A 14,546-nucleotide genomic window follows, 5' to 3' on the forward strand; every position below is an offset into this window, starting at 1 on the left:
TGTGTACATGCAAGTGCATGCACGTGAACACATCTGTATGTGTGTGTGTGTATGCCCTAGTGTATGGAAATCAGATGTTCATTGGTTGGCCACTGAGGCACTAGGAATTTCTTGTCTTTGCTTGCTGGTACTGGAATTACAAGTGTGAGCCTCCTGGCTTTTAATGTGGGTGCTGGGACCTGAACTCAGGTGCTCATGCACGTACACACACTTTACCCCGTGAGCGTTCAACCATCTTCTATGCAAAGGAGAACCTTACTCTCTTTTACAAAACAGTGTTTTATTTGAACCTTCTCTGCCAGGCAAAGAAAGATTCTGTTTATGGCCCCTTGATAGATGAAAAAGGACTCCCAAACACAGCTTGGCGCAACCTTATTGGTTTTCAGTATTGCGGTATTATCGATGTAAATGACCTCTGTCCATGTATTATTATTGGAAGTTCCAACAAACGGTGCAGTTTCTCATTTACCCGACAGCAAACAGGGAGGGATGGCGGCTTCAAATCATGTCTTGGGATCAAGTAGCAAAGAAAGTCTGGGATTAGCTTCAGGGATAGCGGTTAATTATCTTGATGAACTGGTTTAGACCTAGTGGGTGAAGAGGGAGAGGAACAATGGGGCCACAGAAGTGTGTATTCCTGCTTCGTATTGTTTGTTGAGATAGCAGCTCAGTTCTTATGGGGAGTATGAGATCACCTGGGTGATTTCCTTGGCCATCCATCACTTGCCCAGGTAAAGGACGCTTCTCTACACAATAAAAATGACCGAGGTTCATAGATGTATTCTCCGGGACCCCAGGCCTTCCTTACTGAGGAGCTGTTAGCAGGCTGGAGGTCTTCGGTAAAGGAGAATCACATTTTGAGAGTGTGGTAACTGGTAGGTCTCCAGTGGATGATCAAACACTCATATTAGCACCCCTCAGTGGACTTAATGAGAGGATGTGAAGTTGTAAGGGGGACGGGTTGGAGGGCATCTGGGGGGAATCAGAGTCAGGGAATGGGGTGTATATGATTTTGATTTATATACATGTATGAAATTCTCTAGAAAAAAAAGAGACATTTTAGAAAACTTACCAAGGTCAAACTTCACCGGGATAGACGTTCATATCTTATGGTTATTACAGAATTCTAGTTGTATTAAACTGTCTCATTTTGTCCGTGAAATTCAGAAGACACTATTTTAGCATTGCCGAGGCTTCTTAACACACTTAATGGCTGTGCTTAGGGTGATAATGATGCTATCTTATTTAAAAGTCCTCCCAAGGTCTCCCTTCCTTTTAATATTATCTTGCAACAGTGCAATTTAATTCTAAATATCCAATACTGTTTCTAATAACAGGGTGGACTGCCCAGAAACCTCGGTGTTTATTGTGCACCCACAATGTTTCCTGCTTTTTACTATTTATTGGAAGAGAGACATTGGATGTAGTATAAAAAGAAGGATTACTTGTGAGATTAAAAAAAATAAGAAACAGAGGGTTTTGGCCTTCAATGGAGAAACTATGTAAAAATTATTGCTATTAAGGAAGGTTTGGGGCTATTTTATATTAATTCTAAGAAGAATTGACCTTATTCTTTTCCTGTCTGAGACAGGGTCTTGCTATGTACCCACATGGGCCTTAAACCTCCAGTTCTCCTGCCTCAGTCTCCTGAGTGTGGGGCTCCAAGTCTGCCTCATTACATCCAGCTGACAGATTTTACTCAATTATCTCATCACACTACGTTTAATTCAAGACAGTTTATTTAAAAGTAAACCACACATTCGATTAGCTATTATTTTTATGCATGCCTAGCTCACGAATTTGTGTTCAGGAGCAGCTGGTCCCTTAGGTTCTCAGACTGGCTGAGGGTATTTTTATCACCTCATCCCTAAAGGCTTCCTCTCTTGACCTACCTGCTTCTCCTCCTTACTGAGTTAAATCTGCCCGGTCTGTGCATCCTGAGCCACCTTTTAGCCTGCCTCTCCTTAGAGTTTCACAGTCAAGCAACAGCAAAGTTTGACACTTCCTCAGAATGGCCCCCAAAGCCTGTCTCTTCCTGCCCACGCCACCTTTAACAGACTCCTTTATGAGCCATATGCCACCCAGAGCTCCCAACTGATCTTGTGGATAGTCTTTCTTAGCTGCCATTTACCGTGAGAAGCGTCGCTGAATCTACCATTCAGAAAGCTAAACTATATCTGTAAGGACTTCCATTTGATTGGATAATTAAGTTTAAATGCACTAGTGCTTTAAAAATTATTGTGGAAGCCAGGGGTATAGCTGAGCAATGAAGGACATGCTTGACACATGTAAGGCCCCAGCACCTCTCCTCAGGTCCGAAGTGAGTAAACAGTGCATTTCAGCACTTCTTGTTTTACTGTAGAAACCAAATTGGGAATTATAGACATTTAGAGAACCGTTGATGGGTTTCGATGAAAGTCAATGTATTTCGATTGAGGGATTTCTTGATTCTCTGTTGGCCTCAATTATCATTTGAGATTTGAGGGCTTGCCTCTTGACACTGGCAAAACATCATTGCCTGCCCTGTTTCTCAGTGAGACTCCTCCCCAGGTGTCTTTGGGTTGATCCCACATCTTCCTCTTTGACCATTCTTGGATATATTTCCTTTCAACAGGACAGCTCCTTTTGATTTCTTGCCTCCAAACTGCGTCTCATTGGAAGGTCTACAGAATCTTCCTCGGCAGAAATGGACAGGATTTCCTCTGAGAATTAGGTTTTCTCAAGACCTCAGGATGGGAGGAAGGAGACAGTGGAATTACAGGGTCTCTAATTCAAGGGGCAAATGCTTCACTTTGATGGGCCTTAAAAGGAACATACTTGTGGTGCTGACGTTCTCTTTGTGGCTGTATGAGGAGGGAGAGCAAATGCGTGTGCACTGAGCTGTGATGGTTTTCCCATCTGGGCTTTGACCTCGTCTTCTGCTGGAGACTTGAGGTTTAGAAACCACATTCTCTCACTTCACAACATGTAAACTATTTAATTGTTTTGTTCTGGAAATGAGAGAGGTGGAGAGGAAGAAGAGCGGTCCTTAACTACATCGACTCATATTTGGCTTAGGAGCCAACTTTCTGGAGACTAGCCAGTTCCACCCCCACTTTTTAAAAAAAAGTTTTTGGACAGGGTCTCACAGGCTGGCCTCAAACTCACAATCCTTCTCCTTCATTGTTTTCCTGTATGCTAGGATTGCTTGTTGCTGCCACCACGTCTGCTTTGTTCACTTTCTGAATAATTTGTGCCTCAAAAAACCTATGCCCCTTGGGAAGGAACACATAGCTTCCCAAGATGTCTGATCCCAACATGAAATATTTAAAAATGTTAATATGTTTTTCTTCTAAATATTGAAAGTAATTCATTGTCCATATTTACCTGAGAGTGCAGTCTTCTACTATGTATATGCGATTTGTGCTGGCAGAAGGAGGCATCTCCATCATCTCTTATTTTTGGGTGTCCAAAATCATCTCTAATAGTTCGTTTGAAAGAGGCAGTTAATAGTTGTCAGCCACAGTTGCGTTACTCCACTGCAAATAGCTCACTCTTCCTTCTACCCCGCTGTAACCCTGTGCCCATTAGTCACCTTCCCTTATCATCCCTTCCCAACCCTTCCAGTGTCTGCTGAGCATGAGTCTGCGTACAGTTTCCACAGCATCAGTGCTTCAAGCTCTCACAGATCAGTGGGGCACATGTGAGTTCCCTTTCTGTGCTTGACTAGTTTCATGTAATAGAATGTTCTTCAGTTTTGTCCACGTTGTCCAGAATAGCAGGATTTTATTCTATTCTATAAATAATGCTCCATGTGTGACTCATGGTTTCATTTTCCATTCATGCACGTAGACACCTGATATAACTCCATGGTTTGGCTGTCATATACACAGAGTATGGCAGTGAACGTGGGATATAGATGCCCAGTAGACACACTGATTTCATCTTCTCTGGATACGTACACAGGACTCAGATTTCTGGGTCATACAGTAGCAGAACTTTGTACATGCTTTTGCACATATCCCAGAAACCCCTGTCTTTTATTTCTCTAAACTAAGAGATCAGTTGACCCAGGTGATTGCTTTTATATTGAGTCAAAGAGAGAAATGTTTGATTAAAACTATGCTATACATAATCCAATATTTCTTTGCGATAACCAACCAGATATTTATTGTTCAATTCTAATTTTATTGTTAGTCAGAAGTAAAGAACATATTGATTAGCTATGGGCCAACTTTAAAATCTGTTTTCACAGTTGCTGTGAACTTTCCAGACAGTACTGATCTGAATAATGCACAGTCAGAATCTTTCAGTCATGTGTCTGGTCATACATGGGGTGATGGGAAGATGGTGAGTGTGAGACAGCCTGTTAGGCTGTACATAGCCGTGTGAGGCTCAAAGCCTCTTTAACACGTTCTGTGAGCTAGAGCTCGCCTTCTTCCCGGTATCACTGCTCCTTTCCGAGACCCACTTACTAACATGTTCCGGGGAGACTGGAGTTTTGTGAGTTGGACTTCTGGGTTAATCTGTTGTGAAGCAAATTAAAAACTCTGAACTGTTATTGAGTCTGATGGATATTGATATGCCCTGCCCATTCTCCCAGACATTCCTATAGAACCACTATAATGCGTAGAATGTCATCGCCTACTCACACATATGCTAGTCAATATACTGGTGTATGGCTATTTGAAAACCTTCACTGTTCGGTATTAGTTACTGAGGATATAGACTCAGAGACAGTGGTAAGGGTGAACCAGGAGCTGCTCGGTCCATTATGTACTCCCCAGTCATGTTAATGTTATTGTTTACAGACATCATTCGCTAAGAGATGGATGGAGCTTCCAAAACCATTGCTGTGATGGGATCAGATCAAGTGAGATTTGGTCTGGGGCAACGGCTTTTACAGGCTTTCCGAGGGACTACGAGGACAAAATATTTTCATAATACCGAGACTTGTTTTCTTTCTCCCTTTGCCGTTTTCTCTGTGTTAGTGTTCACGCTCTTAAGTAAATTTGTCAGAAAATATTGCTGGCTAGTCAGAGGCTGTGGCAGCCTCCACACTGTCTAGCAGCTTATCTCAAAGTTAGACAACTGGGGACTCTCTCCCTGCAGCAGAACTTTCTGCCTCGACTTGTCCTTATCTGGAGAATGTCCCTGGGCCTGGAGGACTGACCTTATTTGTGCTAGGAGTTCTGCTATAGGACTCTACTGCCATACTTGTTTGTCCTCAGGCTCCCCAATCTTATGTACTCCTTATACTCTGGAGTAAAGTTGAGCTGATTTGCCAAAATCTGTCTCCGGAAGACTGTCTCTGTTCCTGTTCTTGGCCGCATGCAAAGCTTTCTGTCACCCTTTCTGCCCCTTTCCTGTCTTGAACTGATGACTGACAGAGCGAGAAGGAAAGAAGATCCCCCACATGAATTTGTTGACGTCTTAGCATGAATCAGGGTAGGCAGTAATCCACCAGTAATAGTCCGAGTCTGCGTCTCTCTGCATGTCTCAGGAAAATACACATAAACACCCGATTTTCTCAAGAATGGCCATGGTGAATGAAATGGTGCTTTATTAAATGTCTGCCTGTAAGCTCATACTTTTTAAATACCGTGAGTGACATCGCATGTATTGTATCTCAAAACTCAATTGTTATATTGAGACGGTTAATAGGACAATAGATACAGGAACATGGATGTCTGGCTTCATCGCCAGTCGGAGGGGTTTTGTACTGTTCATGTCAGGTAGGTGGGGGGACCCTTGGGGAGACAGTCTTCATGTTTTTCATTAACAAACAGTTATCAAGTACACATTCTTTCTAAGATAGGAAGTGCACTGGTAAAGACATACAAAACCAACCATGCCTAGCACAAGAGGCTGTAACATCACGGCAGTAAGCACACTGGTCTGTAAGCATGAGACGCCATGGCAAGCTGCTGAGAAAACTGGCTCTTGCTTCTCTTCCTAGGCAGCTGAGTTATCCTCTGGGAGTGGTTCTCTTCATTTGTATGTAACATTGGTATGTATCCACATACCAGTTTGGATTGTCTTAATGATTAAAACATCTATAATGTAATAAGCCTTAATGTTTTGAAGGACTTTTAGTCAGTTATATATAAGACCTTAATTTATAAGAAACACAGAAATGAATCCATGTTAGAATGGGAGATTCTACATATAGTGGATGTAAAAATAATTTTGAAAGCAAGGTCAATGTAGAAGGCAAAAACAAAATATTTTGAAAGACTAGAGAACAACAGTCCATTTGTCAGAATTGGTTAGTGTTCTGAGTTCCATTAAGAATATGAATCTAGCCAGCTGTTGGGTTCGTCACACCAATTCCAGCTGTTATCAGAATGGCATCTGAGCATGGTCACATCGTTGGTCTTTATTCTTGTTAATTTTCTTTTAATAAATTCCTATTATTGAAAAAAATACAATCGACAGGAATTCTATGTAAATGCTAACTATGGACAATGTCACTGTACAAGAGACCAGTTTCCAGTGATGCTATCCCTTCATACATGAACAGGTGGAAGTTTTAGCTCCTTGATTACCCTAGCTCATGTAAGCTAAAGTGCTGTCTCATTTCTCATTAGAGGAAGGCATTTTAAGAGGATTTTCTTAGATTAGGTATACTTCATTTCTAATTAAAAATTTTTTGCTCAGTATAAATTCCTTAAGGAAAAAATTTAGGTTGTTTCATTCTCATTTTGTTTATTTTTTAATGTTAAAAATGTGATCTAAGTGTATGAGCATCTTGTTTACATGTATGTGTATCACCTATGTGCCTGGTACCCAGGGAGGAGAGAAGAGGGTTATCGGATCCCCCGAGACTGGAGTTGCCACTGTGTGGGTGCTGGGAATTGAATCTGAGTTTTGTAGAACAGCAATACTTTTTTAATCTCGGAGCCTTTTCTCCAGTCCCCTCCTTTCTGTGTTAGATTTCCCTGCTTAATATAAATTCAGGCTACAAACCAAAAGTTTACAAGATACAAAAATACTTGTCTTTTTCTGTTAGTTGGCGTGCCTTTTAAAAGTCATTGCAGGGAGGTGGGTGTGTCTCTGGCAGGGGTTATTTTTACTCAGTTCTGCCTATTCAAATTATAGGAAGTGAATTTCTTTCCCTAAAATAGGCTGTTAGTTGCCTGGTGCCTCTCTCCAGAGCCTTTCTGTGGTGCAGTAAAACTTACAACATTACATCTGATGATCTCAATACATCCCTGCACTGCACTTGGAACAGAGATGAGCTACTATGCCTTTCGTTGTGATATGTGATAAACTAGAGATTCGTTTGTGAATGGGCACACACGGATAGCAATTTATTTTTATTTATTTATTAAAGATTTCTGCCTCCTCCCCGCCGCTGCCTCCCATTTCCCTTCCCCTCCCCCAACCAACTCCCCCTCCCTCATCAGCCAGAAGAGCAGTCAGGGTTCCTTGCCCTGTGGGAAGTTCCAGGTCTAGTAAGGTGAGCATCCAAACAGCCTAGGCTCCCACAAAGCCAGTACATGCAGTAGGATCAAAAACCCACTGCCATTGTTCTTGACTTCTCAGTAGTCCTCATTGTCCGCTATGTTCAGCGAGTCCGGTTTTGTCCCATGATTTTTCAGACCCAGGCCAGCTGGCCTTGGTGAGTTCCCCATAGAACATCCCCATTATCTCAGCGTGTGGGTGTACCCCTCGCGGTCCTGAGTTCCTTGCTCGTGCTCTCTCTCCTTCTGCTCCTGATTTGGACCTTGAGATTTCTGTCCGGTGTTCCAATGTGAGTCTCTGTCTCTGTCTCCTTTCATCGCCTGATGAAGGTTAATATCCAGGAGGATGACTATATGTTTTTCTTTGGGTTCACCTTCTTATTTAGCTTCTCTAGGATCACGAATTATAGGCTCAATGTCCCCATCCTTCCCAACAGGGCACTCTAACTGTGCTGTGCAGTGTGTCTCAAGGACCAGGCTGTGACAGGCATGCAAACAGTGCATGCGAGCTCTTTAGAGATCTCCATAGCATTTCAGGAGAGCACTTTGTCCACCAAGTGTAATGAAATATTTCTTCTCCAGCTAATGCTGCCTGATTCTTTAAACTCAAGTTTTAGGAGCACTCCTTCATGCGTTTTCCTTTGCAGTTCTGGGCTGAGGTTTTTGGGCTTCTTCTGAACTTCTTATAGTAATCAGTATTTACTGAATACTGAATTATTTAACATTTTATGCAAATGTAAGCAAATGCTTTTTTTTTTTTTGTTCTCACTGGGAGACAGTACCAGAATGATACGATCAGTGTGGATAAGAGCGTGGGTGAGAGCAGCTTAGACTTCTGAGCTGAGATACTGAGTTCTGTCCTGTGTGAGAAGAGGGACCCTGACATGTTAGCTACCTCTGCTTCCTAGCTCAGTCTCCTCATTTAGCTTCTCTTGCTTTGTTGAGACATTGTCTGCAAGACTTGGTTAATCATCTTACTCTGAAGACAATGGAGAGATGAATAAGCTAACCTGAGTCCTTGGGGGACTTGAACACCTAGCTGGGTGGGTGTTCTCCTTTGTGTAGAAGGAGTCGGTTTTCTGCAGCTGTCTAGTGGCTCTTGAGGAGCCATGCAGCTAGGCAGAGGTTCCCTTGGTTCTGTGCTATAGCAGGCATTTTAAGTCACTTGGATGATGTATTTTTTTTTCCTACAGACAAAACTATTGCTACCAAACGAAAATGGAACTAAGGGTGGACTGTTTCGAAGGAAATATACCTAAAAATATCCATCCCCATCTCTTTAAAAAATTGGCTGGAACACCTGGATTTTTCTGAGTGTAATTTTAGTTAGGTAAACACTAAAAAGATATTATTTTTCTAAAGAAGGAAAGAGCACTTTTCCGAAAAATGACAGTTGGCAGTCCTCTTCAGCGGTAGATCAGTTTTGCAAAAATGACTTCCCTTGTCTTACAGTTGAAGAAAGTGTGAATTCAGTCAGGGCCAGTGACATGGCTAAGTTGGTAAAGGTGCCTTCTGTCAGACTTGATGACCTGAGTTCTGTCTCTGGTACCCACGTGGTGCAAGGACAGGGTCCATATCCAAAGACTGTCCTCTGGCCTCCACATGTGGGGGTTGTCATGGAAACACACCCCCACCACCCCAAACACATAGAATAAGTAAATTAATAAAGTAATACGAACTCAAACACCAATGTGATTAGCATCATTATTGCTTACCTGAAAATATTTACCCTTCGATAGGCTTCTTTGCAGGATACCCGCTTAAGGGCAGAGAGACACAGATGGGCATCGCGGGTGCTTTTCTACACAACCCTTCAGTGTTTGTTTTAATGTGTGCACTAAACAAGCTCATTAAAAAGACATCTGGGCTTCATAGCAGTGTGGGATGTGCTTCATTAGGCTTTAAAAATTGGTGAGCTGTCTTAAAAGCATGCAGAATTATATTTGGTATATGCCTAAATCAGCTGCCAGGCAAATGGTGCTGACCTTAAGGGTCTGGGTTACGGCAGTCAAATCATCCTTGGTATATTGAATGGGGACTAAGAAGGAAAATTATGACAAACTTCTGAAGAGTTAGATGGATGATTTAAGAGCTACATAAACCATTGCTAAACGAGTACAAAAATAGAAGGGCATACTTTACTCTAGTCAGAAAGCAAGGAAAACAGAGAAAAAGAAATCATTTGGCGCCTGAAGTCTGACTGTTATATGTTATATATTATACCCCTAGGTATACATTCGCATACACTCAGCACATGGTAATGTATTCACCAAGCACATGTTTGAATCTGAAGAGCATCTGTGGCAACCTTCCTAGAAGATGCTGGTCACCATCTGTGATGTTGGTCAGAGTTGCCTGGCACAGTAGGCTGTCGGAGAATTGGTGAAATCATCAGAATGTCTCATGACTCTAAATTAGATTATATAGGACACTTTAAAACACACTGTAGGGAACAGCTGAACTTGGGGAAAGCAATAAAAAGTTGTTCTATGTCATTCTTTTCCACCTCTAATTGCCCATGCTTTCATGGGGTTTAAAAATAAAAACTATAAAATATATTTTCAGAAATGTCGACAGGGCCTAAATTTACGAGAGCTTATGATCAAACATGAATACACTGAATATTCATGGTTTTTGTTATAGTTTGGATCATAATTCTCTCCCACATTCCCATGTATTGAAGGCTTGGTCCCCAGTTGAAGGCAGTGCTGGGAGGTGTAATAGAACCTTTAAGAGGATGTGTTCAGTAGGAGTTTTAAAGTAATCAGGTTAGATCATAGGAAGGGATTTGAACCCTCATCACTCCTCTTCCTCTCCTTGGTTCTCAGCTTCCTCTGCCTTCCCACAAGTCCGAAAGCAAGGAGGACAGCCAACTAGGGACTAAATTCTGCAAAACTGTTAGTTAGGGTTAAACTGCCTGGAGCCTGTTTTTCATTATTACCATCATACATTCATGCTCAATTATATTAATATTTGTAGGGGAAACGAATTGTTTTATAGTTTTCATTATACTAGACTATATAATTGGATTTTTAGTTGGAGTTTAACTCTTTAGAAGAAATTTATTGATCATTTCATTTTGTTCTTGTTTGAGACAGGGCTTCTCTATGTAATAGCCTTGTCCTGATCAAAAGAAGTGACATTGGACAGTATTGGAACCAATCTTTCTACCTCTGCATTCAAACAAGCCTCTGAAATCTCAGTAGCTTTGGCATGTATTCAGGATCTAGCTGATGCTTCATTATTGGGTCATATACCTCCTATAGATTTCCTCTGTCTTATTTCTGGTTAGCTACTACAATACTGAAGTCTGTACAGTAGACTTTACAGTCAACAAAATCATCAGAATCTACAGAACCCAGCCCAGGGAGAAAACAAGAGCTAGACCCCTGGGTCTGTAGAAGTATGGCGCTGTGTCTCTTCTGCTGAAGAGTCAGAGATTGTGCTGGCCACATGCTCGAATGTGATTCCGTGGGAACTGTGGATACCAAGGGTGGAGACGCTTGAGTTGGACGACCTGACGTTGGAGCTGTTAGCAGAAGCTGGAAGCGCTTAGGACTCTGAGTCAGAGGACTTTGAACTGTGGACTTTTCTAACAGTTGCTTTCAATTAAGCCAGCCTGGCCTGCTGGGATTCTGGCAAGTCAGCTGTTCAGAAAACTCCCATTCTTTGGAAATGTTCTGACTTTCCCAAGCTTTTACTCAGCATCTTGGATTTTGTTTTCATTTCCATTTTCAGATTTATAATCGCTTAGATACAAATTGCTGTGGATTCAGACCTCGCAAGGAGGATGCCTGTGTGCAGAACGGACTGAGGCCAAACTGTGAGCACCAGAATTCTGTGACTTTAGCACACATTGTCCAGCGAAAGAGTGACCCAAGGCATTTGGTCTTCATAAACAACAAGGGCTTCTTTGACAGAAGCGAAGACAACTTAAACTTCAAACTGCTCGAAGGCATCCGAGAGTAAGTTTTCGGTCTGTTGTGCGAGTCCCATCTTTCTTTAGCCTGGGCTGTTCTGGAACTCTCTGTGTAGCTCAGGCTTTCCTGGAACTCACTGACTTCTAAGCTGACTGTAACCTTGCAGTCAGCCCCCTGCTTCAGATTTCAGAGGGCTAGGATTACAGGAAGAAGCTGTCACACCCAGAACAAAGAGTGCACTTTCTAACCACCTGACATCTTGGATGATCACATGTGTGGTAAACGACTAGTCACGTTCCGTAAAAACTCAGGCCTGAGGTTGGATAGATTTCCAAAGAAGTTGTGAGTGTGGGAAGAGACACCTAAGGGAGTAAAATAACCTTCCCAACGCAGCCAGTGCACCTATCAACAGTCCACAGTGCCTACATAGCTCCTACCACATTCTACCTTCACCACCTTGCTCAGCCTTCGTTGTGAGAACCTGTGTGGGTGAGGTTGGACAGATTCGGTGCTGTCAGGTGGCAGGAACTCTGTGATTAGGGCATGGGAGAAACAACAGAGATGTCCAGATCAATAATAAATGATTTGGCATGTCAATAGAACCGATAGGTGTGGAAGGATATCAGATTCATGATAAACCCACACGACTGCTATTAATACAGGGGAAGAAAGACTCTCTGAAGAACAGGGCACCACAGGACAGCAGACCCTCCAAGTCCGGTAGGAGGACTTTGGAGGACTCAGAAATCTTTACAGTAGACAGACTGTGGGGTTGGATCTTGAGCAAAGGAAGTCCTGTAGGAGGCTAGACCATGAAGTGCTGTTATACACACTACTGACCAAAAACCCAGAGGTGATCTAAACAATTTGGGAGACATTTGGTAGAACTTAGAAAGGATACAGAGTAAAGGGAGGCAGCAGCGTGAAGCTAAAGAAGATAGTTGTGCCCAGTGGAAGTAAGAACACAGCCGACCTCATGCATTTGTGGATAGAGGAGGTTCAGATTCCTGAGTCGCAGAAACTGGCCACAGAGTCTGATCAGTCCCATCCCAGTTATATAAGTCGTGACTAAATTTCATACCTTGTGGAGCCACCCACGATCATTACCCATTTTAGTCAGAAATAAGATTCCATAATTAGATTGGAAGCTTAAGAGTCCATAATATAGCAACAGCTCCCCAAGAGCAGAGCAATGTCAGGAAAACACCCCAGTAAGTCTGAAGTTAGTGATAGATCTCGGCTTTTCCAAGCCTGTACCCCTGTTTTTTTCTTGCGGATACTTGTACTTGTGTTCCGATGTGACTACTCCGTGTGTTCCATGCCCAGAGCTCGAAGGCAAACCCAGAAGAACACAAAAAGGGTAAAACTCCCCCATGAACCTTTGTCTGCAGCCCATTGCAGTTGCTTCTCCTTGACTTTGCGCTTAGACAATGTGGATTTTATAGACTCTCAATAATGAAAAAGCATACTCTTCCTGTTGGTTTTGAAAGTCCCATGAGGCTTTTTTCCCCCCACGTCTTTCCCTGTTGATGCTCTTCACAGCTCTGTGAATTGAAGACAGAACACGTGACAGAGTCTCCCTTTTAAATGTCCAAGGCAAGGAGAATTTATTGCATAGGAAAATTGACATTCTCAAGACATCACTTAGTAAATTGATACTACAGGAGCTTAAATTTCTTAGGAGAATTGAGAGTGCCAAGGGCATACATCTATCTATCTTAAACATTCACATAAATGTGAATACTTTTTATAAAATATATAGTTAACTAAGTGTAATTAATTAATTATTGATTAATTATGAATATTAATACTTTATACAACAAAATGCTGCTTGGTTAATTCATAGCCCACAAGACTGCATGGTCCATGTCTTTAGGGAACCCAGAACACACAATAAACCTTATTTAACTTCACACTTGTGAGATTTACTAAGCATGCTCGGCTCTGTGACCTTTGGTCTTCTAGCATCCTCAGAATTCTTGACCTTGGGTCCCTAGTGCCAATGCATTCTGGGTCTTGTCTCCAGGTTTGTCTCTAAATAAGTGCACATTCTTGCCATGTAGTTTTTGAGGTACAGTTGAATAGATTTGAAAGTTACTCTTGAACTCCAGTGATTATATGATGATTTTAGCGGCATTTTAACGAGAGCTGGAGGAGGCCAAGCTGACAGGTGGCATAATATAATCTATTATTTAAATGAGAATTTTAAAAAAGATTTCTGTATTTACTGCTAAATCCTATATATGCTAGACAATGACTCTAGCCTTTCTATATGAAAAAAAAAAGCAAGTTCAGTGAACTCTCTCAAGGTGATTCACCCAGATCCTTCTTAAGTGACCTCAAGAATGTCTAGTGCGATGTCCTCAAATGTCCTTGCTCTGAAAGTTTACAGTTGCCACCCTTTTGTTACTGTAACTAATGTCTGAGGCTACCGCCTTACAAAATGGGAAGATTTATCTCAGTTCACAGCCTCAGAGGTTTCTGTCCACAGCCACCCGGACTCTGTTTCTTTGATCCTTTAGTGGTGCTAAATGTCACCACACTTTCATAAACCAATGCGATATAAAAAACAATAGTAGAGTAGTGGTTTTGTTTTCTTCTATGAACAGCATGTTTGCAATCAAGGATGAGAGGTTCCTTTTCAGTGAATGGCCAGGAATTAAAAGAGGGAAAAGGAGAGGGTGGAGTTCCAGTATCCCTTTCAAAGCATGCTCCAATGACCACACCTTCCATTATACCTCACATCTTGAAATGAGCACCATCTCCAGTCATAGTACTCCATGACTAAGGACTAAGTCTCTAATACTTGGACATTTGGGGGGACCTTCAAGATATAAATTAGAGCATCATTTAAGAAAAACACTGGCCTTTCTCCCTTCCGTTCTGTCATGTCTACTGTTGTTGTCCTTACTCAGATCATGTCATGCTGGTAAGGCTTTTTTGTCTACAAACTCCCTGATCTTTTTAAAATATTTATTTATTTATTATGTATACAATATTCTGTCTGTGTGTATGCCTAAAGGTTAGAAGAAGGCACCAGACCCCATTACAGATGGTTGTGAGCCACTATGTGGTTGCTGGGAATTGAACTCAGGACCTTTGGAAGAGCAGACAATGCTCTTAACCTCTGAGCCATCTCTCCAGCCCCCAAACTCCCTGATCTTCTGGGCCTTTTAATCTT

General features: G+C 42.0%; 1 protein-coding gene across 1 annotated transcript in view; it reads left to right on the plus strand.

Annotated features, from left to right (window-relative positions):
* Nucleotides 1-14,546, plus strand: part of Fam198b (family with sequence similarity 198 member B) — a 39,601-nt gene that overhangs the window by 21,946 nt on the left and 3,109 nt on the right. The window contains exon 4 of the mRNA XM_005344128.3: nucleotides 11,184-11,410. Coding sequence (XP_005344185.1) covers nucleotides 11,184-11,410 — 227 coding nt within the window. The remainder of the gene's footprint in view (nucleotides 1-11,183; nucleotides 11,411-14,546) is intronic.

This window comes from Microtus ochrogaster, chromosome 1 (assembly GCF_000317375.1).
Source record: "Microtus ochrogaster isolate Prairie Vole_2 chromosome 1, MicOch1.0, whole genome shotgun sequence".
Taxonomy (NCBI): Eukaryota; Metazoa; Chordata; class Mammalia; order Rodentia; family Cricetidae; genus Microtus; species Microtus ochrogaster.